Genomic DNA, 21746 nt, shown 5'->3' with positions numbered 1-21746 from the left:
CGCCCCCCGGGCCCTCACTCACCGCTCCGCCCCCCCCGCGCGGCCCCAGCCAATGGGGGCGCGGCCCCGCGCGGCTCCGCCCAACCGCGCGCGGAAGTAGCGCCCGGCCCCACCCAGGCCCCGCGTGCGTCACGGCCGGGGCGGGGCCCGCAGGGGGCGTGGCCCGGGAAGGGGCGGGGCCTGGCGGGGCGCGGTGCCGCCTCAGGGTCCCGCAGCCCTTCCGCCATGGCGGCCACCGGCGTCCTGCCCTTCGTCCGCGGCGTCGATCTCAGCGGCAACGACTTCAAGGTGCGTGGGGGCGGGAGCGGGGGACAGCCCGGCCCCCGGGGCCCTAGTGAGCCCGGGCCTGGCGGGGYTGGCAGGCCTGACTCGGCCTCCGGGCGGGGGAATCCCGGCACCGGCCCCGCCCGGGGTGGGTAACGGGGGACAGTCCCGGTCCCGACCCCGTGGGCACTGCGGGGCCGGGCGATTCCTGACCCCCACCAAGTTGCTATGGCTGGGCAACCCGGCCTCCAGCCCAGGGGGTCCCAGAGAGACAGATGATCCCCGAGTCTCCAGCTCCCACTCCCATAGGACTGGGCAGTCCCAGCTCCCAAATTTGTAGGACTGGGAAATCCCAACCCTTCATCTCCAGATCCCACAGAACCAGGTAATCCTGCCCCCCTCCAGGTCCCAGTCGCGTGGGAATAGGGGTGATACCAGCCCCCCACTTCCCTGTTCCAGAGGATTATGTGATCCCAGCTCCCAGTCCTATGGTACTGGGCAATCCCTGTCCCACAGCTCCCAGTTCCATAAGAACTGGACAATGCCAGTTCCCAATCCCATAGAACTGGGTCTCTGCAGCCTCCAACTCCCAGGCCCCCAGGAATGATCAATCCCAATTAAGGACCGAGTGATCCCAACTCTCTCATTCCCAATCTTATGGGACTGGTTGATCCCAATCCTCACAGCTCGCAGTCTCATAGGACTGGTCAACCCCAAACCTCCCATGACCACAGAGCATCAATCAGACTGAGGTCCCCAGATCTTCATCCCGTGAGCAGGTGCTTTCCTCACCCTCCTCCTGCTCTCCAGGGTGGATAYTTCCCGGAGCATGTGAAGGCGATGACCAGCCTGCGCTGGCTGAAGCTGAACCGCACGGGGCTCTGTTACCTGCCCGAGGAGCTCGCTGCCCTCCAGAAGCTGGTGAGCTCCACGTTTTGGGAGGGAATGAGGTTCCCTGGTCCAGCTGGGGCCACGGGAGCCGATGGGAGCCTCCTCCCTGCCAGCTCCGTGGCTCAGCAGCGGATGCTCCCGTGTCTAAGAATAGCACTGAGCTACGATGTGTGGCTGAAATCAGAGGCAGGAGCTGTCAGGAGTGGGGTTGAGATGGACTTGAACTCGGTTTCACCTTGTTTTCCTTAGATCCTCTGCCCTGTAGCAGAAGGGAAGGATGATGGTTGAGAGGATCAAGGCTTTTGGGTTTTTTTTCCTTCTCCTTTGCTAAATTATATAAAGAGCAGCAGCTGGCAGCTGCCTGGCTTTATTTTTTGGGCAGCTMTTCCGGGCTGTTGGTGGAGCCGTGGCACAGCTTGGCTTTGGTGATGTCCACAGCACGGCAGGGACCTCATCCTGTCCGTGTCAGACAAACTCAGTGCTTCAACTGCTGCCAGAAGTCCCTGTCCCTGTGCCAGGTGCAGGGAATCCCTCCGTGCTGCTCACAGCCGCGCTCCCACCAGCCCTGCCAGGTGCTTGAGGGCCACAGCAACACTTCAATCCTGACATCCACCCACAGCCTGCCAGTTCCTCGTTTTCCTGAGCAGGCAGCAACCGGGGCTGGTGATGCTCAGAGGAAAACATTTCCCCAGGGAAATTCCTCCTACCCCACCAGTCTGCCCGTTTTGGGATCGCCCAGTGAGAGGCGTTTCCAAGGACTGGGAACTCTTTGTGCAGGGGTTCTGTAGGSCTACCACGGGCCAGCTCAGGGGCATCCCAGAGCACTCCAAACCCTACAGCAGGGCTGAGGTGTCCAGCCAGGACTACCCCAGGGRTTGAGAGATGTGGAGGCAGCTCAGACACGCTGGACCAACCAACCAGTTTGAGGCTGGGAGTGTCCCAGCAGCCCTGGGTGTGACAGGGCCTTGCATGTCCCCAATTCTGGGATGAAGGAGCCTCCACATCAGTRTGGGGCCCAACCATTGCCCCTCTCACTGCTCACTGGGGCTTCCCTGCAGGAACACCTCTCCGTGAGTCACAACAGCCTCACCACGCTCCATGGAGAGCTCTCTGGCCTGCCCTGCCTCCGGGTGAGTGTYCCCCTCCTGCCTCAGGTGTCCCCAGGCACCTGTGGGATCATACCTGGCCACTCTGGGGGCTCAGCAGGTGGCTGCATTCCTGCCTCTCTCCCCTTTCCAGGCGATCGTGGCTCGTGCAAACAGCCTGAAGAACTCAGGAGTCCCTGATGACATCTTCCAGCTGGATGACCTCTCAGTGCTGGTAGGTGCAGAGTCTCTTGGCTGATGTGGGAGCTGGCTTAGACCCTTGGATCCCTTTCCTGCCCCTTTTGCACCTTGGGAACACCAATCCCAAGCCCATGCCTGAGCTCCAGGGAAGCTGGCTGTTGTCAGGATGACCCTTTGGCAATGCCTCCTTTAAAGGCTGATGCTGTGGCTGGGTTCCCTGTGTGCTGGGTTCCCTGTGTGCTGGGTTCCCTGTGTGCTGGTCCAGCTCCTGCTGTGCCCTGGAGACACCCCTCGGTCCTCTGGTCTGGGTATGGGGCAGAGGGTGACACCTGCTTTGTGCTCCCATTTTCCCAGGACCTGAGCTACAACCAGCTCACRGAGTGTCCCCGGGAGCTGGAGAATGCCAAGAACATGCTGGTCCTCAACCTTGGCCACAACAGGTGGGTCCAGGCCAGGGTGATCATCACTCCCTCCTGGCCACGGCCACCTTTATCTGCCACTGCACCTCACTCTGGGTCCTGCTCTCTGCCCCTCCTCGAGGGAGGCACAGGGCTGGTGCAGGTTCCAGGGAATCCCAAATATCTCCCTACCCCTGCAGCATCGACACCATCCCCAACCAGCTCTTCATCAACCTGACCGACCTGCTGTACCTGGACCTGAGTGACAACAAGCTGGAGAGCCTCCCGCCACAGATGAGGCGCCTGGTGCACCTGCAGACCCTCATCCTCAACAACAACCCCCTCCTGCACGCACAGCTCCGGTAGGGCCCCTCTCCCCGGGCTGGCTCCCGGTGTGCCGGGGCTGGGGCTGTGCCTGCTCCTCCCTGACGCTCTCTGTGCCCCGTGGCTCTCCCTGGCCCGCAGGCAGCTGCCGGCGATGACGGCCCTGCAGACCCTGCACCTGCGCAACACCCAGCGCACGCAGAGCAATCTGCCCACCAGCCTYGAGGGCCTGGTCAACCTGGCAGGTAGGGCCGGGCACCCACCCCATGGGGCCCCCCAGGGGCTCTCCACCCCCGGTGTGGGGCTGGCTGGTGGGGTCACCCCGTTGTCTCTTCCCCCAGATGTGGACCTGTCCTGCAATGACCTCAGCCGTGTTCCCGAGTGTCTCTACACCCTGGGCAGCCTGCGGCGCCTCAACCTCAGCAGCAACCAGATCACAGAGCTGTCCCTCTGCATCGACCAGTGGACCCAGCTGGAGACCCTCAACCTGTCCCGCAACCAGCTCACCTCCTTGCCTGTATGTCTCTGCCCCTGGGTGCCATCCCTGTTCGTGTTTCCATGGTTCCCTCTCACCCCTCCATCTCCCCCTTGCCCAGTCGGCCATCTGTAARCTGACCAAGCTGAAGAAGATGTATCTGAACTCCAACAAGCTGGACTTTGATGGGATYCCCTCAGGCATCGGCAAGCTCATCAACCTCGAGGAGTTCATGGCGGCCAACAACAATCTGGAGCTCATTCCTGAGAGCCTGTGCAGGTAAGGGACACAGAGCCAGATCTGCTCTGTCCCCAAGAGTGAACACAGAGGTTGTGTGGTCACAGGTCACCCTGGGCTGGCCCATCACTGCCATCACTGTACCACAGGTGCTCCAAGCTGAGGAAGTTGGTGCTGAACAAGAACCGCCTGGTGACRCTGCCGGAGGCCATTCACTTCCTGACGGATGTGGAGGTGAGCACCCAGCTTCTCTCTGCCTTGGGCTGGCTCTACCACAGCCGCAGCGCCAGCCTGGGATCCCAGGGCTGTAGGGTGGGGTGGATGAACTGAGGGCAGCAGAGCCAATACCTGCAGTTTGGCCCAGGCAGGCTGTAGATTTGGGGCACCCTCCACATCCCCTTACCTCACAGAATCCTGGAGTGCTCCAGAGCTCTCCATCCCATGCCACATCCTCGATTTCCCTGTGAACGTGCACTTCACCAAGCTCTCTGTGCCCTCCTTGGCAGATCCTGGATGTGCGCGAGAACCCCAACCTGGTGATGCCCCCGAAGCCGGCGGATCGCTCCTCGGAGTGGTACAACATYGACTTCTCCCTGCAGAACCAGCTCCGCCTGGCCGGAGCCTCCCCCGCCACCGTCGCTGCCGCCGCTGCAGGTACATGTGTGGGGATGGGGACACAGCCCCTGCCTGGGCACGGCCCTGGGAGGGGCTGGCAAACAAGCAGTACCCCATGGGGAGCCCCACAGGTGGCGTGGCTGCCTCTCACCCTGTCCCCGTGTCCCCAGGGAGCAGCACCAAGGACCCGCTGGCCCGCAAGATGCGGCTCCGGCGGCGCAAGGACTCTGCCCAGGATGACCAGGCCAAGCAGGTKCTGAAGGGGATGTCAGATGTGGCCCAGGAGAAGAATAAGAAGATAGAGGTAGAGTGTGGGGTGGGAGAGGAGCCTCAAGGGCATCCCAGTACCATTGGCCTGGCCTGGGTGCCAGCAGGGATCCCTTTGTCCCCAATTTGACCTGTTCCCATGCCACAGGAGAGTGGGGAGGCGAAGGCGCCAGATCTGAAGACGCGGCGCTGGGACCAGGGCCTGGAGAAGCCACAGCTGGACTACTCGGAGTTCTTCAGCGAGGATGTGGGGCAGCTGCCCGGCATCTGYGTCTGGCAGATCGAGAACTTTGTGCCCACGCTGGTGGACGAGGCTTTCCACGGCAAGTTCTACGAGGCCGACTGCTATATAGTGCTCAAGGTACCTGGGGAGGCCTGAGGGTCCCCCACATCCCCTGCCCGGAGYTGCAGCCATCCCATCTCACACCCTRCCCTCCCCAGACCTTCCTGGATGAGAACGGTTCCCTCAGCTGGGAGATCTACTACTGGATCGGGCAGGAGGCCACGCTGGACAAGAAGGCCTGTTCRGCCATCCACGCCGTCAACCTCCGCAACTACCTGGGGGCCGAGTGCCGCAGCATCCGTGAGGAGATGGGGGATGAAAGYGAAGAGTTCCTGCAGGTGAGGCCAACCCCCAGCACCCCTGTAAACCCCAGCCCCTCCTCTCCCCGCCTCACCTCCTCTCTGCCCCCAGGTCTTTGACAATGACATCTCCTACATCGAGGGTGGCACGGCCAGCGGCTTCTTCACCGTGGAGGACACGCAATATGTCACCAGGTACTGCTCGGGACAGAGGCTGGGGGACGTGTGGGGTAGGCAATGCCCATGTCACACCGTGGTTGTCCCTTCTCCAGGCTGTACCGTGTTTATGGGAAGAAGAATGTCAAGCTGGAGCCGGTGGCACTGAAAGGGACATCRCTGGACCCTCGGTGAGTGGCCAGGGGACACAGAATCCTTGCAGAAGGTTCAGCAGGGTCCACCTGAGACTTAACTGCTATTCTGTGGTGAAAATGGGCGATTGCAGCACCTTCCTACAAAAGGTCCCTGCAGGGACGTCCAGGATGRGGAGGATGCTTGGCATGCCCCATTCTCTCCTGACTCACCTCACCTGTCTCCTCCAGCTTTGTTTTCCTCCTGGACCATGGTCTGGACCTCCTGGTGTGGCGTGGGAGCCAGGCCACGCTGAGCAGCACCACCAAGGCCAGGTAGGGCTGGTGGGGGTGCCRGGGGTGTGGGGAGCCCACCTGCATCATCTCACCTGCCCCCACTGCAGGCTCTTCGCTGAGAAGATCAACAAGAATGAGCGGAAAGGCAAGGCTGAGATCACACTGCTCACCCAGGGCCAGGAGACCCCCGAATTCTGGGAGGTGCTGGGGGGGCAGCCCGAGGAGATCCGGCCCTGTGTCCCTGATGACTTCCAGCCTCACAAGCCCAAACTGTACAAGGTGAGGAGCTGCATCCACAGGGCAACCAGCACTGCTGGGGTCCTGYAGCCCCCACTCAACTCTGTCCCTGTCCCCTTGGCAGGTTGGCCTCGGTCTGGGCTACCTGGAGCTGCCCCAGATCAACTACAAGCTCTCTGTGGAGCACAAGAAGAGGCTGAAGGCTGATCTGATGCCAGAGATGCGCCTGGTAGGATGGGCCRGGGAGGTTCTCCCAGTCTGACCAGTGAGACTGGTTCCGTGCCCCTTCTGCCTCCAGCTGTGCCCTGGGGGAGGGAAGTTCGGCCAGCAGCACCTGGCTGGGGGATGCTCCGCTCTGTCGGGAGCTGGAAGGGTGTTCTCCAGCTGGGAATGCCTGCAGGTGCCTGACCCCCTCTTCCCCTTGGTGCCCTCAGCTGCAGAGCCTGCTGGACACCAAGAGCGTGTACATCCTGGACTGCTGGTCCGACGTCTTCATCTGGATCGGGAGGAAGTCGTCGCGGCTGGTGCGGGCAGCGGCGCTGAAGCTGAGCCAGGAGCTGTGCACGATGCTGCACCGGCCCAAGCAYGCCATGGTCACCAGGAACCTGGAGGGCACCGAGTGCCAGGTAGGGCATGGRCCCCTGGGATGGGTGCTGGGTGCCTGGGAGGGGGCTGTGGCCGAAGGTGTGTTACCTGCTCCCCAGTTTACACCTTGAACACCTGGAAGTGCTCCAGGAATGCCTGGACATGGCGCTCGGTGCTCTGGTCAGGTCGACAAGGTGGGGATCAGTCACAGGTTGGACCTCGATGACCTTGGAGGTATTTTCCAGCCCCAGTGACTCTGTCATGTAGGTGTTCAAGTCCAAATTCAAGAACTGGGACGATGTCCTGCGCGTGGATTACACCCGGAACGCCGAGACGGTGCTGCAGGACGGCGGCCTGGCCGGCAAGGTCCGCAAGGACGCCGAGAAGAAGGACCAGATGAAAGCTGACCTCACAGCACTCTTCCTGCCCCGACAGCCCCCCATGCCCCTCAGCGAGGTAGGGCTGGAACCCCCGTGAATCCCCCAGGGGAGGTGCTGATGGAAGGGCTGGGCCGCTGATGGAGCATGTGGGGCCACAGGCGGAGCAGCTGATGGAGGAGTGGAATGAGGACCTGGATGGCATGGAGGGCTTTGTGCTGGAGGGCAAGAAATTCACTCGCCTGCCCGAGGAGGAGTTTGGCCACTTCCACACCCATGACTGCTACGTCTTCCTGTGCAGGTGACACCTGGCTTATCCCCTCTCTGGGGCTGCTGGACCACCTTGTCCCCAGTCTCCCTGCCCTGGCCTGTTCCATCCCTCACATCACTCTGTTCCTGCCCTCAGGTACTGGGTGCCAGTGGAGTATGAGGAGGATGAAGAGAAAAAGAAGAAGGGTGAAGGCAAAGGGGAAGAGGAGGGTGAGGAAGAAGAGGAAGAGAAGCAGCCTGAGGAAGACTCCCAGTGCATTGTCTACTTCTGGCAGGGCCGGGAGGCCTCCAAYATGGGCTGGCTCACCTTCACCTTCAGCCTGCAGAAGAAGTTTGAGAGTCACTTCCGCGGCAAGCTGGAGGTGACACAGTTTGGGCGTGACACAGGGGTGCCCCAGCTTTGCCTCTCTTCTCCCCTTCTCCCTGTCTGCCCCTCAGATTGAGAGCAGGGGACAGCAGCAGAGATGGGGGCTGGTACAGGGGGGTGCAGCTGGGGCTTGGAGCTGTGTTTGGGAGGTCCCCATGGCCCTGCTGACACTGGGCCCTGTCCAGGTGGTGCGCATGACCCAGCAGCAGGAGAACCCCAAGTTCCTGTCGCACTTCAAGAGGAGGTTTGTGATCCACCGGGGTAAGCGGAAGGACCGGGTGAGCGCGCCCCAGCCCAGCCTGTACCACATCCGCACCAACGGCGGCGCCCTGTGCACCAGGTGAGTGCCCCTGGCCTGGCAGCCCCAGGGGGCTGGATCCAGGTGGGACAGCTGCTGCTGGGCACAGCTGCCAGCTCTCCACTGATTCRTGCCTCGGGGGCTCCGTCTTCAGGTGTATCCAGATCAACACSGATGCTGCTCTGCTCAACTCCGAGTTCTGCTTCATCCTCAAGGTACTGCTTGTGGCTGAGCAGCCTCAGGGCTGCCTGGGTGCCCTCCTGCCCCCCTGGGCAGCCCTGACCAYCCCGCACTTCCTCAGGTGCCTTTTGAGAGCACGGACAACCAGGGCATTGTCTACACCTGGGTGGGCCGGGCGGCTGACCCTGACGAGGCCAAGCTGGCTGAGGACATMATGAACCACATGTTTGATGACTCCTACAGCAAACAGGTTAGTGGGGCTCAATGCCACCATACCTGAGTGACAGTGACCACCCAGGCCATGCTCAGCCCTGTTGCTGTCCTCACAGGTCATCAACGAGGGAGAAGAGCCCGARAACTTCTTCTGGGTGGGCATCGGGGGCCAGAAGCCCTATGATGAAGATGCCGACTACATGAAGCACTCACGGCTCTTCAGGTRGGCACTGGCCTGAGGAGGATGCTCCAGTCTCTGCTGGTTCCCTTCCTCCCACAGAGCCCATCCCCCTGGGAATCCACCAGCCAAAACAGCTGCTCCATCCCATCCTTTCCCTCCACACCAGCCAAGTCCTAACAAACTCATGCCTGTTGCTGTCCCATCCATCTCTCCCCACAGATGCTCCAATGAGAAAGGGTATTTCTCCGTGTCAGAAAAGTGCTCAGATTTCTGCCAGGATGAYCTGGCTGATGATGACATCATGCTGCTGGACAACGGGCGGGAGGTGAGCTGAGGGCATGGGGCTGTCCTGAGTCCAGATCTTGCAGGGGTTCTGTGGGCTGAGCCCAGCTCATCCTTCCCCCAGGTCTACATGTGGGTGGGCACCCAGACCAGCCAGGTGGAGATCAAGCTGAGCCTCAAGGCGTGCCAGGTAAGGCCTCCCTCCCTCCATCCTGGGACGGTGTGGGGGAGGATTTGGGCACTCCCATCTCYCCTTGGGGCCCTGACCTGGGCAGTGCAGAGCTCTGGGCCGGGGAACACCAGCCCTGGAGGTGGGCAAGGGCCAGGACCCCCACAGCCGTGTTCTGCCCCAGGTCTACATCCAGCACATGCGCTCCAAGGACCCCACGCATCCCCGCAAGCTCCGGCTGGTGCGGAAAGGCAACGAGCCCTGGCCCTTCACCCGCTGCTTCCACGCCTGGAGCGTGTTCCGCAAGCCGCCCACCTAAGGGCTGGGGGCACCCGGTGCTCCGGCCACAGCCCCCTGGCACGGCCGGACCCTGGCACCCTGCACTGCCACCAGTGCCCAGCCAGGCTCAGCTCAGAGMCGCTTCCCCCCGAGCTGGGGCCCAGCTCAGCCCCATCCCTTCCTGGGGGGCACACGGGGCAGTGTGGGCCCCTGTCACGCCCTGTTTGGGGACGCTGCTGCCCCAAACCAGTGCTGAGCTGAGCTCTCCCTGTGCCTGGGGGACAGGAGTGATTCCCAGTTTGGGTGGGAGGATGCTTTGCTGCGGAGAACTCGGGGGAGTGAGGGACTCTCAGCCCCTGGCCTTACAGCTGGTCCCTGCTGTCCTGGGATGGACRCCAGCAGGGATCAGCCCACCTGGATCATATCAATAAAGGCTGCAATTCTCACCTCGACGCTGTCCCAGGCTCTGACTCACTCCCAAATGGGGACCCCCCCACCCCTCTGCAGCTCAGGGGAACCCCAGCACACACCTGGCTCCAAGGGTCCCCAAACACTTGCAACCCARGCAGTTGATATTAAATGCTTTTATTTTCAATATTAAAAACCAGTATTTTTAATAACTAAACAATGCTAAATTCATCTTACCAAAAAAAAAAAAAGGATGAGGTGGGGGGGGGGTTCTACCAGGGACGCTACAGCCCCGGCCTGAGCCGGCAGCGACAGAGCCCGACCCCCCCAGCCACACACGTACCGCAAGAGAGCCCGGGGGGCTCAGGTCCCCAAAAGGAGAGGGGCAGGGGCCAGCTGAGCCCCGTGGGAACAGCCACCACGGGCCAGGGGACAGAGCTGGCATCACCACAGCCCCCAGGACGAGGCCGGGCTCRCAGCCCAGGGGGGATTTGGCACAGTGAGACCCCCAGGGTGGGGCAGCCCAGCCTGGGGCAGGAGGGGGCTGGGGCWGCCCCATCTGCCCCCCCCCAGCACCAACACGGACCARGACCAGGGGCYGGTGTGTAATTCCACAGCGTGATCCCATCCCAAACCCACCCCGTGGCAGGAATTAGTGTCAGAAAGGAGCAGCAGGCAAGAGCCCAACCTGGAGAATAGCCCTTGGAGAAGCCACTAAGAGAAAAAGGCCACCTGTGACCCCCCACCGTGCCCCTCCACGGGCTGCTCAAGGCCTCTGCTGCCCACCTGGGAGCCAGGGGACCCTGCTGGGCTCCCTGGGGACAGTCCCCGTGTGGCAGCCAGAGCCTCCCGGCAGGCAGGGAACGGGGCTGTAAACTGCAGGGAGCCGGGCATGTAAACACAGACCAGGGTATGGGGGGCCGTGCCCGGGGGCTTCTGACCCCCCACTGCCCCAAGGGACTGAAACCRGGGGAGACAAGGGGGGTCCATGAGCCCCAGCCCTCCCCGTGGAGCCGGGGAAGCAGCAGCATCCCCCAGGAAGGGGGCTCTGGAGCAGGGGACAGTGACACTCGACCGTGTATAAAAAAGGACCTTATCTTCCCCGGGAAGAGTTTGTGCCCCGYGGCCCCGGCTCGGGGGTCCGGGGGGCCGGCAGCCGGGCCGGGAGGTGTGTGGGGAGTGCCGGAGCCGGGGTGCGGATGTTAGAGAGGAGGCGAGTCTACGTTACATGGGGAGGGGCGCGGGGGTCCAGTCGAGTCGCGCATCCCGGGAATCCGAGCACTGAGATGGGTCAGGGAGGCCGGCGACGCCTGTGGGTGATGCAGCTCCTCAGGAGGAGACCTGGGGGGGCCCAGGACGGGCGTTCCCCCTGCTCCCCCTCTATAAGSCCCAGGGACCACAATTCCATCCTCCCGTGATGGGTCAAGAAGCCAGGGCACTGCACTGGGGTCCCAGCTCCAAATCCCGTCCCACCCCAGGGACCACCAGCCCCTCACAGACCTCACTTGATGAGGATCCCYGTGGGCCGGGCCTCGTCCTCACTGGCGTTCCTCAGGTTCCGCTCYGCTTCCTCCGAGGACCTGGGGCAGAGGAGGGTGAGAGGCACTGCCATGGCCCCTCAGCCCTGATTTTACCCCCTTCCCACCCCACTCACGCCAGGAAATCCTTCACTTCCTCCACAGTGATGTCCCCAGTGGTGTCCAGCGGGTTCTCCATGCTGCTGTTGGGGGAGTCAATAGGGCCAGGCGAGAAGGCGGCTGGGTGCTCCTCGGGTGACCCTGGGGAGCGACAGGGATGGGAGGCATTGGGGACACCCAGGACACAGGGCCAGGCCTGGAGTAGGGCCATGGGACATGCTATCTGTGCAGGGACAGGGTGGTCACTCACGGTCACTGTCGGAGGGCGAGTGCTGGCCCTCAGGGCTGCGCGGAACATGGGTGCCATTGGCCTGTGGCAGCTTCGGTGTCGCCATCGAGCTGTTGCTGGAAGGGAACAGGGAGAAATTATGGCCAGAACTGGTGACATGGGGTGGGTGTACAGGGGTTCTGCCACGACCCCAAGACAGCCCACCTGAGGCAGGAGGTGTCCTGGAGCCGGGCAACTTCCAGCCGGCACAGYGGCTCCGTCACGTTCCTGGCACTCAGCGAGAAGCGCTCGAACTCGGATGGTGAAATTAGGTAGAAACCTACAGTGGGGACAACAATGAGCCTCAGGGATCTCCCACAGGGCTGCAGGGGGGGTCAACATCCCATCAACACAGGATGTCACTCACCTTGGCCGTGCTTGGTGAAGACACACGAGGCAATGCCACTGATGTCCTCCTTGCGGATGCAGCTGTAGTGGACCTGGGGCCGCAGGCTGGGCACGGTGAAGATGTGGATGTCCCCCAGGTTGGTGAGACAGGCCAGGCAGTTTTCCAGCCGCTCCTCGGAGCCAGCGCTGGCCAGGCTCACCAGGGCCACCTTCCGCACCCGGCARCCCTCGTGTGCTGTCAGCTTGAACTTGGTCTTGGCACTCACTTTAGGCAGCGTGAACACCTGGTGGGCAAGAGGAGATGGGCTCAGGGGACAACAGGAACCTGCAGGGTTTAGGGGGACACCTCCCCCTTGGATTGACCACCCTAGAACAGGYACAGGGGTGCCCCACAACCTGGCTGGTCCCCTGCAGCCCAGTCCCTGCGTGACGAGGACATCCAAAGAGGACATGGGACGTTTGGGTCCCACCTTTACCGCAGTGGRTCACTGAGCCCTGCGCTCACCTTGAACTGCTCCTCGGAGGAGATGAGCATGGAGTGGCTGCCCTGCATGTCGGGGGCCTTGGCCAGGTCCCGAGACACCTCGTAGGGCTCGGGCAGGGGGTTCCCCCGCCCGTCCAGCACCGCGATGGACACCACGGGTGCCCGGTGCATCAGCTGGATCTCCTTTCCCAGCACCGCCTCCACCGCCCGCTCTGAGAACTTCTCCTGCGACGGCACCTCCAGGGCGTAGGCGAACACCGACCCGGAGTTGGTCCCTGCCCACATCGTGGGGCCGTGGTGGGCAGCTGTGGGGCAGAGCACTGTCAGAGCCCCCTCCCTGCAGCGTGGCACCGGCCAGACCAGCTCAGGGGCTGTTCCCGGGCAGGGAGCAGGGGTCTCACCGTCACGGAGGAAGGTGTCAGCGAAGTAGAGGCACCGCACRACCCCCGAGAGCGAATCATCGGCCGAGCGAGGCTCAATCCGCCGCTGCACCGGTGTCATCTCCACCTCAGGGGGGCCTGCCTGCTCCGCCAGCTGCGCGTTGGCCTCCTGCACCTGGGGAGGRGACACGGGSTCAGTCCCTGCCCAGTGGGGATGGGGCAGGTGGCCCCACGGATGGATGCCATGGTGGCCCCACTCCTGCCCACCTTGCTGGAGGGGCTGCTGGCGTTGAGCCTCTTCTTGCCCGACACGCGGCTCTTGCGGATGCGGCGGAAGGACTGACGCAGGGACTTCTTGAGGGACTTGACACGGGACAGAGGCCCCTCCATAGCCAGTGAGTCGTTGGGGTGCAGCGTACACCTGCGGGCACCGATGCTGCTCAGCACCCACCACATCGCTCCRGAGGGTCCCCAGCACCGAGATACCCCCATACCTGGCCAGCACGGGGTTGCGCCGGTAGTAGTCGAAGAGTCCGAAGCCGTGGCTGGTGCCGAAGGCCACGAGGTTCCACTCGGAGTGGAGGGTGACGGCGGTGACAGCAGCAGGGGGCACGCACTGCACCAGCACRCTGGGCTGGAAGCCGGGGGGGAAGGAGAGGGGCCCGTTCCTGGGGGCCAGCCGRTCGTGGCCCTTCCAGGTGAAGCCCTCGCGGTCCTGCAGCAGGTCCACTGTGGCCACGCTGACCGCRTGCTCCGACTTCTCGTCACTCAGCTCCATCACCAGCACCTGCAGGGAGGAGCACGGATGGGGGAGCACACACTAGAACCCCCCAGACAGCCAGCCTGTCACACACCTGGGGCTAAACCCAGGGGCAGGAGCCCTTCAAGGACAAACATGGGAATCTGCGGGGTGTGCAGCCCCCCTCATGCTGTGGGGGAAGCAGAGGGGTGCTCGACAGCCCCCACTGTCCTTGCCACCCTACCTGCCCCGCCGTGCCAGCCACCACCATCTTGGCCGTGTACTTGCAGAGCGCGATCTTCTGCACGCCCAGGCGCGGGTCATCACTGTAGGGATCAAAGCAGCCCACCTGCGGGAGGGGACAGCTGAAGGGACAGCCAGGACCCCTCACACAGCTGTGGGGCAGCCCCCCCTGCATCCCCACATCCCTCCACCAGCTGTGGCACACGGGCCACTCTGGGCACAGTGCCCAGGAGAAGTCTGTCCCCACGCACCCCCGGCTCTTTCCCCCGTGCTGGGGCAGACCCGCAGGATGGGGCCCACGGAACAAGCGTCCCTTGTGTCCCCASAGTGCGTCACACAGCAGCTGTGCCCTGAGCCGGGGCACACGTCCCCGGGGCGCAGCCGGGATGGCTCCAGCAGGTGCATCCCCCGTGCCCGGCCCTGGGTTTGCCCCCTCCACTGCTGGCAGAGCCTGGAGGGTGCTGAGGGCCATGGCAGCGTCCCCCCGCCCGGGGACTTCACCTTGCGGAACGGCGGCCACTCCTCCTCGCCCGCCTGGTTGAGGCTGTCGTTGTGCTCACAGTCTGTCTGGAAGATGTTGGCAGTGCCCAGCTTGTAGAGGGGCTTCAGGGAGACCCCCGAGGCGTCCCAGAACCGCACCGTGCCATCCTCGTGCCTGGGTGGGGGGGGTCCTGTCAGTGCGGGGCCCTGACATCTGCCCGGCTAACAAGAGCTGCCTGTGTGCTGGCAGCCACCGTGTCAGAGGGGGGGACAAGGGGGACAGCGCAGCGGGTGACACACTCGTGCCCAACTGGAACACGAAGGGCAGCCCACCCAAAAAGAGCGAGTGGACCCCATCCCACTCCCCCACCACAGGGACAAGCGAGGATGTGTCTGTCTCCCCTGCATTTTGGGTTTTCCAGGCCCCCTCCGTGCTGCCAGCTCACTCACCCAGTGAGGAGAAGTCCCCTCTGCGTGGGCTCCTGGGCCAGGTTCTTTCCCCCATCAATGGGCCAAGCCTGGAGGGAAGGATGGAGGAAGAGATGAAGCCCACTGGGTCACCCCAGAAGGGGCTCAGCAGGACCCCTCCCCACCATCCCCATCACTGACCGCAGAGGATTGCCGGGGGCTCTGCTGCTCGCCCACACTGAGGATCCTCTCCCAGAGCTTGAGGGGCACATTGGAGACGTGGCAGGAGCAGGTGATGGCAGAGCTGTGGAGCGGAGCCAGGTACGGGGCAGGGATGGTGGGCCAGCCCGGTGTCTGCAAGTCGATGGCCACCAGCTCCTCCTCCACCAGCACCACCAGGGCTCGGGGGTTCTCAAAGCCTGAGGAGGGAGGAGATGGCTGTTGCAGGTGGAGACCCCCACACTGCTGCCCGCTCCCTGGGTGGCCCTGACYGGACGTACCTCCCTCGGGCACCTCTGCACTCTGCACAGTGAAGAAGTCGATGACGCGGGAGGTGAAGTCGAGCGTGGCCAGGGTCTGGCCCTGCAGCACGCTGACACAGTGCCTGTCACCGTAGCTGGCCCGTGGCATTCCCCCACTGAAGATGATGAARGGGGTCCTGGGTGGGATGAAGCAGCTTCCATCAGACCTGGACCCCAAAGTGCACCCCGTGTCCACATCCAGCCCACCCACCTACCCCGACTCGCAGGTTCGCCAGAGGATTTTGCTGATGGCTTTGCAAGGGAACGGACCTGAAACCGAGACACCGATGCTGTGGTTGCAGCACTGGGATGAGGGGGATCAGCCCCCAACCCCAGCGCCCCCCAGACCCCCACCCTGTACCGTAGGGGATGGTGGACATGACGGGCTGCTGGCTCCTCTGGCCGGTGCCGCTCACTGCCCACACCATGTAGCCGCCGTCACTGTGGGAGCTGACGATGCTCTTCCCGCTCTGCTCCCAGGCCAGGCTCTCCAGTTGCTGYRGGGACACACRGGGGGCTCAGCACAYGGACGGGGACACACACAGGGGGCCACAGCCCCGCCAGACCCCCGCCAGCCCCGGTACCTGGTTCCCTAGAAAGAGRTGCTGCACGAGGCGAGTGCTCTGCTCCCACAGGACCACCAGYCCCCGGCTGTAGCCGATGAGGAGCCGGCTGCCGTCGCGTGGGTGCTCCTGGATGGATTCCACGGGCCCCAGCGCCTTCCCGCAGCGGTACTCATCGGGGACACTGCGGGGGGACATGCACAGCGGGTCAGAACAGGGCTGGGGATGGTGGGGATGAGGAGTGGGGCCTGCAGGGCTCTCACCTCTGCAGGATCTCATCTGGGAACAGGGTTTTGTCCTCCAGCAGCGTCAGGGTGGGCAGAGTGACGAAGTACACGGCACCGCCCTCGGTGCCCAGGCAGACCAAGGTGCCGGCAGCCATCGGCAGCACCACCGTGACCCGTGTGATACCGGGGGAGCAGCTGGGGGGGAACAGGGGACTGCATCAGCACCGTGCTGGGTCTGGGGCAGTGTCAAACACACCCCAGCCCTCCCTGCTTCATCCCTAAATTCCCATCTCCCTGAGCCCAGAAGGACAAGGACAGAGACAGYCTCAGCGCTGACAGCAATTAGTGCCATTAATCACCCCCAGCACCTGCCAGCACCATAAAAAGTCCGRAGCCATGCCCCCACAGTCAGCATCCCAGTGGGGAAAACACCACCACGGAAAGGACCTTGGCCACCATCCCGCCCGAGCAGGCCGGCYGCTCCCACGCGCTGTTCCCAGCTGGCAGCGGCACCACTCCGGCCGCAGCCCGGCGGGCAGTTGGCTCAGACCCCCCAGGCAAGTACTTAGCGCTGCCGGACCCTGGGCGTCCCGGAAGGCCGAAGCATCGGGTCTCTTCCAGGTGGGAACAGCCCTCCTTCTGGCACACCTCCCACAGGTGCAGCGTGTTGTCATCCAGCAGCGAGAGCAGCCAGCCCTGGGGACAGYRGGATGACAGTGGGGTGTGTSAGGTGCTGGGGGGCCWCTGCCAGGCTCCCCCCACGACACCCAGGTACCTGGCCAGGCAGGAAGTGCAGYTGGGTGACAGTGGCCGTCTCCTTGTGCAGGCCCGTCAGCTCCACGCCTGGCGCGCCATATCTGGGAGCCGTCAAAGAAACAACGAGAGTAGAGCCCCCCACCCCCAGGACTGCCCRAATTCCCCCAGGTCAAAGTTCTGCCTGCAAACACCAGYTCAGCTCCMTGTGCCCAGGAGARCCAGGGCAGAGCYCCATGCCAGAGCTGGCCTTGGCACCACCATCCCCAGCTGGGATCCACYGAGCACCTCCAGCTGGGACAYTGCAGGCCAGCCTGCGATCCACCAAGCACCTGGGATGCCCCAGGTCAGGCTGCGGCCAGCACACACAGCCGGGGCAGGCGTGTGAGAGGCGCCGGGAGCCCCGGCACGCACCGRCAGCGGGGTGGGGTTCGGCATGCGCCGGCACAGCCTCACTCACCCGACTGGTCCCGGCTCCTTCGGCAACGCCGCTCGGCAGGACCCGYGCAGCGCATGGAGCAGCCCGGCCCGGCATGACCGGCACCCCCAGAGCTGGCCGGCCGCTCCCCCCAGCCCGATGCCACCGGTGCACTGTGCAGCCACATCTGGGCATGCTGAGTGCTGGGGTCCTTGCCCCTGGCCACCTTCCCGTGCCCTCAGCACAGGGAACCAGCCTGGTGGTTCTGCAGGCTGGACAGGCAGGAGCTGTCTTGCAATGCTGGGCACAGCCAAGCCAGCAGAGCTGGGGGGAGCCACGGGGTTTTGGGGAGAGCATAAAACAGGGCAYGGAAACGAAGCAGGGAGCATGCAGAGGGCTCTTGGTGCTGTGTGGATGGGGGATGTCCTTGCTCATTSTGGGGTCTTTTCCCATCCAAAGCAGTGCCACAAGCTGAGAGCCCTCAGGGCAAGTKGCTCAGGAACACCAGTGTCATCAGCATCTGGGATGAGGGTCCAAGCTTTGGGGGTCCGAGACCCCCCAGGCACTGGTAGCCCCTTGGTGTCAGGCTGTCTGCAAAGCAGATCTGCCCAGCCTGGCCGGGGAGCACTCAGGGGTGCCCCCACTAACCAGTAACGCCAGTCAGGCCAGCTCTGGCTGCTGCCTCGCCCGGCCCGACTTCCCGGCACCGCCAAGCTCCAGAAGCATCGTTATGGCAGCAGCCAGAGTGGGGCCGTGTAGGCACGGGGTACCACGCCGGGTACCACCCCAAAACCATCCCGCAGAGGATGCTCAGGGCACCGCAGTCCCCTGCGACAGCATCCCCGCCGTGCCGGGGGGGCCCAGCTGGGACCAGCACCGCGGGCCAGGCGGGCGAGCGGGGCGGCCGGCGACGTCGCGGCCGGGCTGGCACCCGGGCGGCCCCGGCAGAACAAAACACGCCATCTTTGTGCTCGGGAGGCGGCGAGCCGCCGGCCGGGGGGAGGGGGAGCGCGGCGGCCCCCCACACCCCGACCCCGACCCCGCTGCGGGCGCAGCCGCCCCCGCGCCCCCACCCCGCATTCCTGCGGCGCGGGGCCCCCCGAGCATGGGCCGCATCCAGCCCTGGCCGCTCGCCAGCAGCCCTCTGAAGTCTCCCTGCACGCTGCCGGCAACAAAGCCCGGCCGGCCCCACGCCGGCGTCCCCCGMTTCGGCCCCCCACCCGGGACCGGGCTCTGCGCCCACCGCAGCTCCTCAGCCCGGTGCTGGGCCGGCCAGAGCCCCCGCTGACCCCACCCCCCGAGGGCTGTGTGGACAAGGCCAGGATGGACAGGAGCCCCCCGGGATAAGGGGGGGTGACACCAGGAAGAACCCCCACTTGGAATGCCCCCCCGGGGATGGCCGAGCCCCTTTGCCCCCTCCCCCGGCATTTTGGGCGAGGTGGGGGTTTCCTCCAGCCCCCCCCCCTCGCCGCCCAACCCAGCTGCAGCACAGCTGGACGGAGGGATGGACGTCAGCCGAGTGGGGGCTGCCGGATGGGCCAGAAGCAGCACGGCCACGTCTCCAAGCCTTCTCCGGGATGGGGACAGAGGAGCGCAGGAGGGTCCGGGAGGTCCTTACCTCCTGCTCATGTGGGAGGAAAAGGATACAGTTTGACGGCTCCCGCCTTGGTGCCGATGGCCATCACGCGCAGGACGGGGTCGTAGGCCAGGGCGCTGGGCTGGCTGGGGAAGCCGTGCTCCACCGTCTGCCATGGRGACAGGCAGGTCAGAGCGGGAACCCCCACCTCTGACCCCCCGAACCTCCCACAGCCCCCCCCTCCCCCCTACGGCTCTGATCCCAGCCTGAGCATCACCCCTGCGATGGGGCATYACGATGACGCTGCCCTGTCCCCCACTGCCACCAAGGGAGGGCCTTGGGAAGGGGAGACATCACTCCTTACCCAATTGWCACCCAGCACCCCAAAACCCAACCCAACAGCCGCACCACGGGCCGGAGTAGGTCGGACCTTGACCAAGCTGCCCCCAACGCCCACCAGCACTTTAGGGATGGGACCCCCCTGCTCTAAACCCTCGGAGTGAGGACACCCCGGGAGAGGCGAGCGGGACCCCCACCACGGCATCACCGGGCGTCCCCGGTGCCGGGCGGCAGAACCAGGCGAGCGGGACCCGCCAGCGCCAGGGACRTCCCCGCCGGAGCCGCGTGCCGCCCGCGGGCACCTTCCCAAGGAAGTCCCGGCCGTCCGGCGTGCCCGGGCTCGCCGGCTGGGGAGGGGCTGCCCCGGCAGCGGGGGGACGCGGGGGGCACCCACCGCCCCGGCCCGCGGCGAGGGGACCGCAGCGCTCCCGAGGGCAGCTCGGCTGAGCGGCGACGGCGCGATCAGACGATAGGGAGGCCGCCGGAGCCAGACTGGCCGGATCCTGACCTGCTCCCTTTGTCTGGGGCATCCGAGAGGCGCAGCGGGGCGGCTTTCTGCACCCGCCGGCGGCAGCTGCTGTCACCCCAGCTCCTGCTCCCCTCCCAAGGGACACTTTCAGGAGCGTGGAAATGTCCCYAGCCCATCCAGGGCATCCCAGCCCACGCAAGTGGGTCCCAACAAGTGCAAGGGGTGAGGAAGGGATGCTTGGGGATGCCGGTTTCTGTGGCAGCCCCYAGGCAGGGTCATGCCGATTTCCCCYGGGACGCACGCTGCGCTGGAGGATGGAGCTGGGACAGCAGCAGCACAGGGACACCACGGTGATGCTTTAGGCCAGGGACCAACACGATGACACTGGCAAAGCTTCCCCAAAAAGCGCTGTCCCAGCTCCCAAGCCCCAAAGTGGGGCTCGGCTCATCCCCCCACTCGCAGCCCCCGCTCCTGCCCGCAGCGGGACCGCATCCGGCAGGCTGTGCCGGCCGGCCAAGGCGCGCTCCCGGCCAAATTACAGCAAATCCCAGGCAGATCTGGAGCTCGGGAGGAAAAACAACCGTTAATGGGAGGCAGGTGGGCAGCCGGCGGCCCGGAGCTGGGACGGCCGGAGCGGGGCTCTCCTCCCAGGAGTCTTCCCCCAGGACATCCCACTGGCACAGACCCACCCTGGGCAGCCGTTCGGGCAGGATCCAGCCTGTGCTCCCCAAAAAAAGGGGGCTCTGGCTAGGCTGAGCCTCGCACCCCGAGCAGACCCTCACCCGCAGCAGTGAGTTGGGGGGCCAGGGCTGTGCTGGGCAGTGGGAGCTGGCTCTGACCCTCCACCACTGCACACCCGACACTTCCCAGCCCAGTCCCGCTGTGGGGTACCCAGGGGTCCCTCCAGTGCACAGCATCGTCCCCACCATGAGTTGGGCAAGTACCCCACAGCAGTGCCAGGATGCTGCCGAAGGATGGACTGATGGACACCGTTTGGGCTCATCCAGGGGCCACTGCCAGTGGGCTCCTGCCCGTAAGGCCTGGGGAGGTCCCAGGAGAGTGGTCCCAACACAAGGGGTCCCGGGACAAGGGGCACCAAGTCCCAGGTGGGCACCCACTGGCACAGCCTGATGTCCTGAGGGAAGAGTCTGGCACCTCAGGGCTTGTGGGGTCCCTCCAGGACTGTTTAATAAGTTTGGGGGTCTATCCCACCCCGAATGAGGGGGTCAAATGGGAAAACTCAGAGTGAGAAGGGGGGCAAGTGCTGACCTCTGACGTCCCCCAGGTCTCCCAGAGACACGTCTTTGGGGTGCAAGGGAACCCCAAGCCCAGGGGGTCATCGCTACAGCCCTTCCTGCTGACACAGGGAGTCCAACCCCCCAGCACTCCACCCCTGGGGAGATTGGGGCGAGGGGCTGAGCCCCACAGGGGGGATGCAGCCAGGGATGCTCCAAGGCCAGAGAGATTGGGGGACCACCGGTCACCCCAAAATGCCCGTGAGCGAGGCCTGGGGGAAGCCACGGGACAAGGGGAGTGCGGGAACCCGGGCACTCCAGGAAAACCCCCCGAAGAGGGGCTGCGGACAGGGATGTCGCGCTGGAGAGGAGGTCGCATCCTCTCCCGGGGTGCCTCCCTTCACCGCACGGGAGGAGCGCAGCCCCCGGTCCGCAGCCCGGGGCGCATTCCGCACCCGGGGCTCCCGGTACCCACCCCCGCGGGTGCATTCTCCCGGGGCGGCCCCGCAGCCTCTCCCGGGGTGCCCCGGCCAGGCAGCCCCGCCTCTTCTGCGTGCCCCTTCCCCGGGAGCGGGGAGGTCCCGGTGCGCGGCTTCCCCGGGGGTTCAGCCGGTCCCGGGGGGGCGGTGCCCCGCACGCCGCTCGCTTCCCCGCGGGCAGCATCCCGCCGGGCTACCAGAGCCCCGCGCCACCGGGGCGCTGCCCGCACGCCGCACCCTGCCCGGCACCCCCGGTGCCTCCCGGTGGTCGCCGCCCCCCGGGATCCCCCGCCGCGCCCCCCGCTCGCCCCGGACGCACCTTGCTGAAGGCGAAGAGGTCGTGGCGGAGGCGGTCGCGGTGCGGGTCGGCACCCTGCCGCCGGAACCGAAACTTCATCATGGTTGGGCCG

General features: G+C 64.9%; 3 protein-coding genes across 4 annotated transcripts in view; 1 reads left to right on the top strand and 2 right to left on the bottom strand.

Moving 5' to 3' along the window:
• MIEF2 (mitochondrial elongation factor 2) overlaps window positions 1-45 on the bottom strand; it is a 4810-nt gene extending 4765 nt beyond the window's left edge. The window contains exon 1 of the mRNA XM_057381274.1: window positions 23-45. The gene's annotated coding sequence lies outside the window, so the exon portion shown is untranslated. The remainder of the gene's footprint in view (window positions 1-22) is intronic.
• Window positions 46-150: 105 nt separating this feature from the next.
• On the top strand, window positions 151-9813 carry FLII (FLII actin remodeling protein). Its single transcript, XM_057381318.1, has 30 exons — window positions 151-288; window positions 1075-1185; window positions 2214-2285; window positions 2395-2475; window positions 2796-2881; window positions 3040-3201; window positions 3305-3408; window positions 3505-3680; window positions 3760-3917; window positions 4025-4109; window positions 4382-4529; window positions 4661-4794; window positions 4906-5118; window positions 5199-5378; window positions 5452-5534; window positions 5612-5686; window positions 5879-5962; window positions 6031-6202; window positions 6285-6389; window positions 6595-6786; window positions 7013-7201; window positions 7284-7423; window positions 7529-7754; window positions 7945-8099; window positions 8212-8272; window positions 8359-8487; window positions 8567-8673; window positions 8851-8956; window positions 9038-9103; window positions 9267-9813. Exons 1-30 carry the CDS (start codon window positions 226-228, stop codon window positions 9399-9401), a joined length of 3798 nt encoding a protein of 1265 aa, XP_057237301.1. The 5' UTR covers window positions 151-225; the 3' UTR covers window positions 9402-9813.
• Window positions 9814-9944: 131 nt separating this feature from the next.
• Window positions 9945-21740, bottom strand: LLGL1 (LLGL scribble cell polarity complex component 1). 2 transcript variants are annotated; one of them, XM_057381315.1, is made up of 23 exons: window positions 21656-21740; window positions 18886-18983; window positions 16843-16924; window positions 16633-16763; window positions 16104-16262; window positions 15862-16024; window positions 15639-15774; window positions 15493-15547; window positions 15257-15414; window positions 14958-15175; window positions 14799-14866; window positions 14370-14523; window positions 13870-13974; window positions 13381-13673; window positions 13154-13307; window positions 12908-13061; window positions 12528-12811; window positions 12042-12306; window positions 11840-11954; window positions 11657-11751; window positions 11424-11547; window positions 11270-11349; window positions 9945-11079 (listed from the first exon to the last, which is right to left on the bottom strand). In XM_057381315.1, the coding sequence occupies exons 1-22, from the start codon at window positions 21734-21736 to the stop codon at window positions 11271-11273; spliced, it is 3171 nt and encodes a 1056-aa protein (XP_057237298.1). In that variant the 5' UTR covers window positions 21737-21740; the 3' UTR covers window positions 9945-11079; window position 11270. The 2 variants fall into 2 exon arrangements, with proteins under 2 accessions (XP_057237298.1, XP_057237299.1); XM_057381316.1 differs by having other exon boundaries at window positions 16648-16763.
• Window positions 21741-21746: the final 6 nt, after the last annotated feature.

This window comes from Malurus melanocephalus, unplaced genomic scaffold (genome assembly GCF_030028575.1).
Source record: "Malurus melanocephalus ecotype Western Australia unplaced genomic scaffold, MMel_1.1 scaffold_504, whole genome shotgun sequence".
Taxonomy (NCBI): Eukaryota; Metazoa; Chordata; class Aves; order Passeriformes; family Maluridae; genus Malurus; species Malurus melanocephalus.
This window is presented reverse-complemented; position numbering and strand designations above follow the sequence as displayed.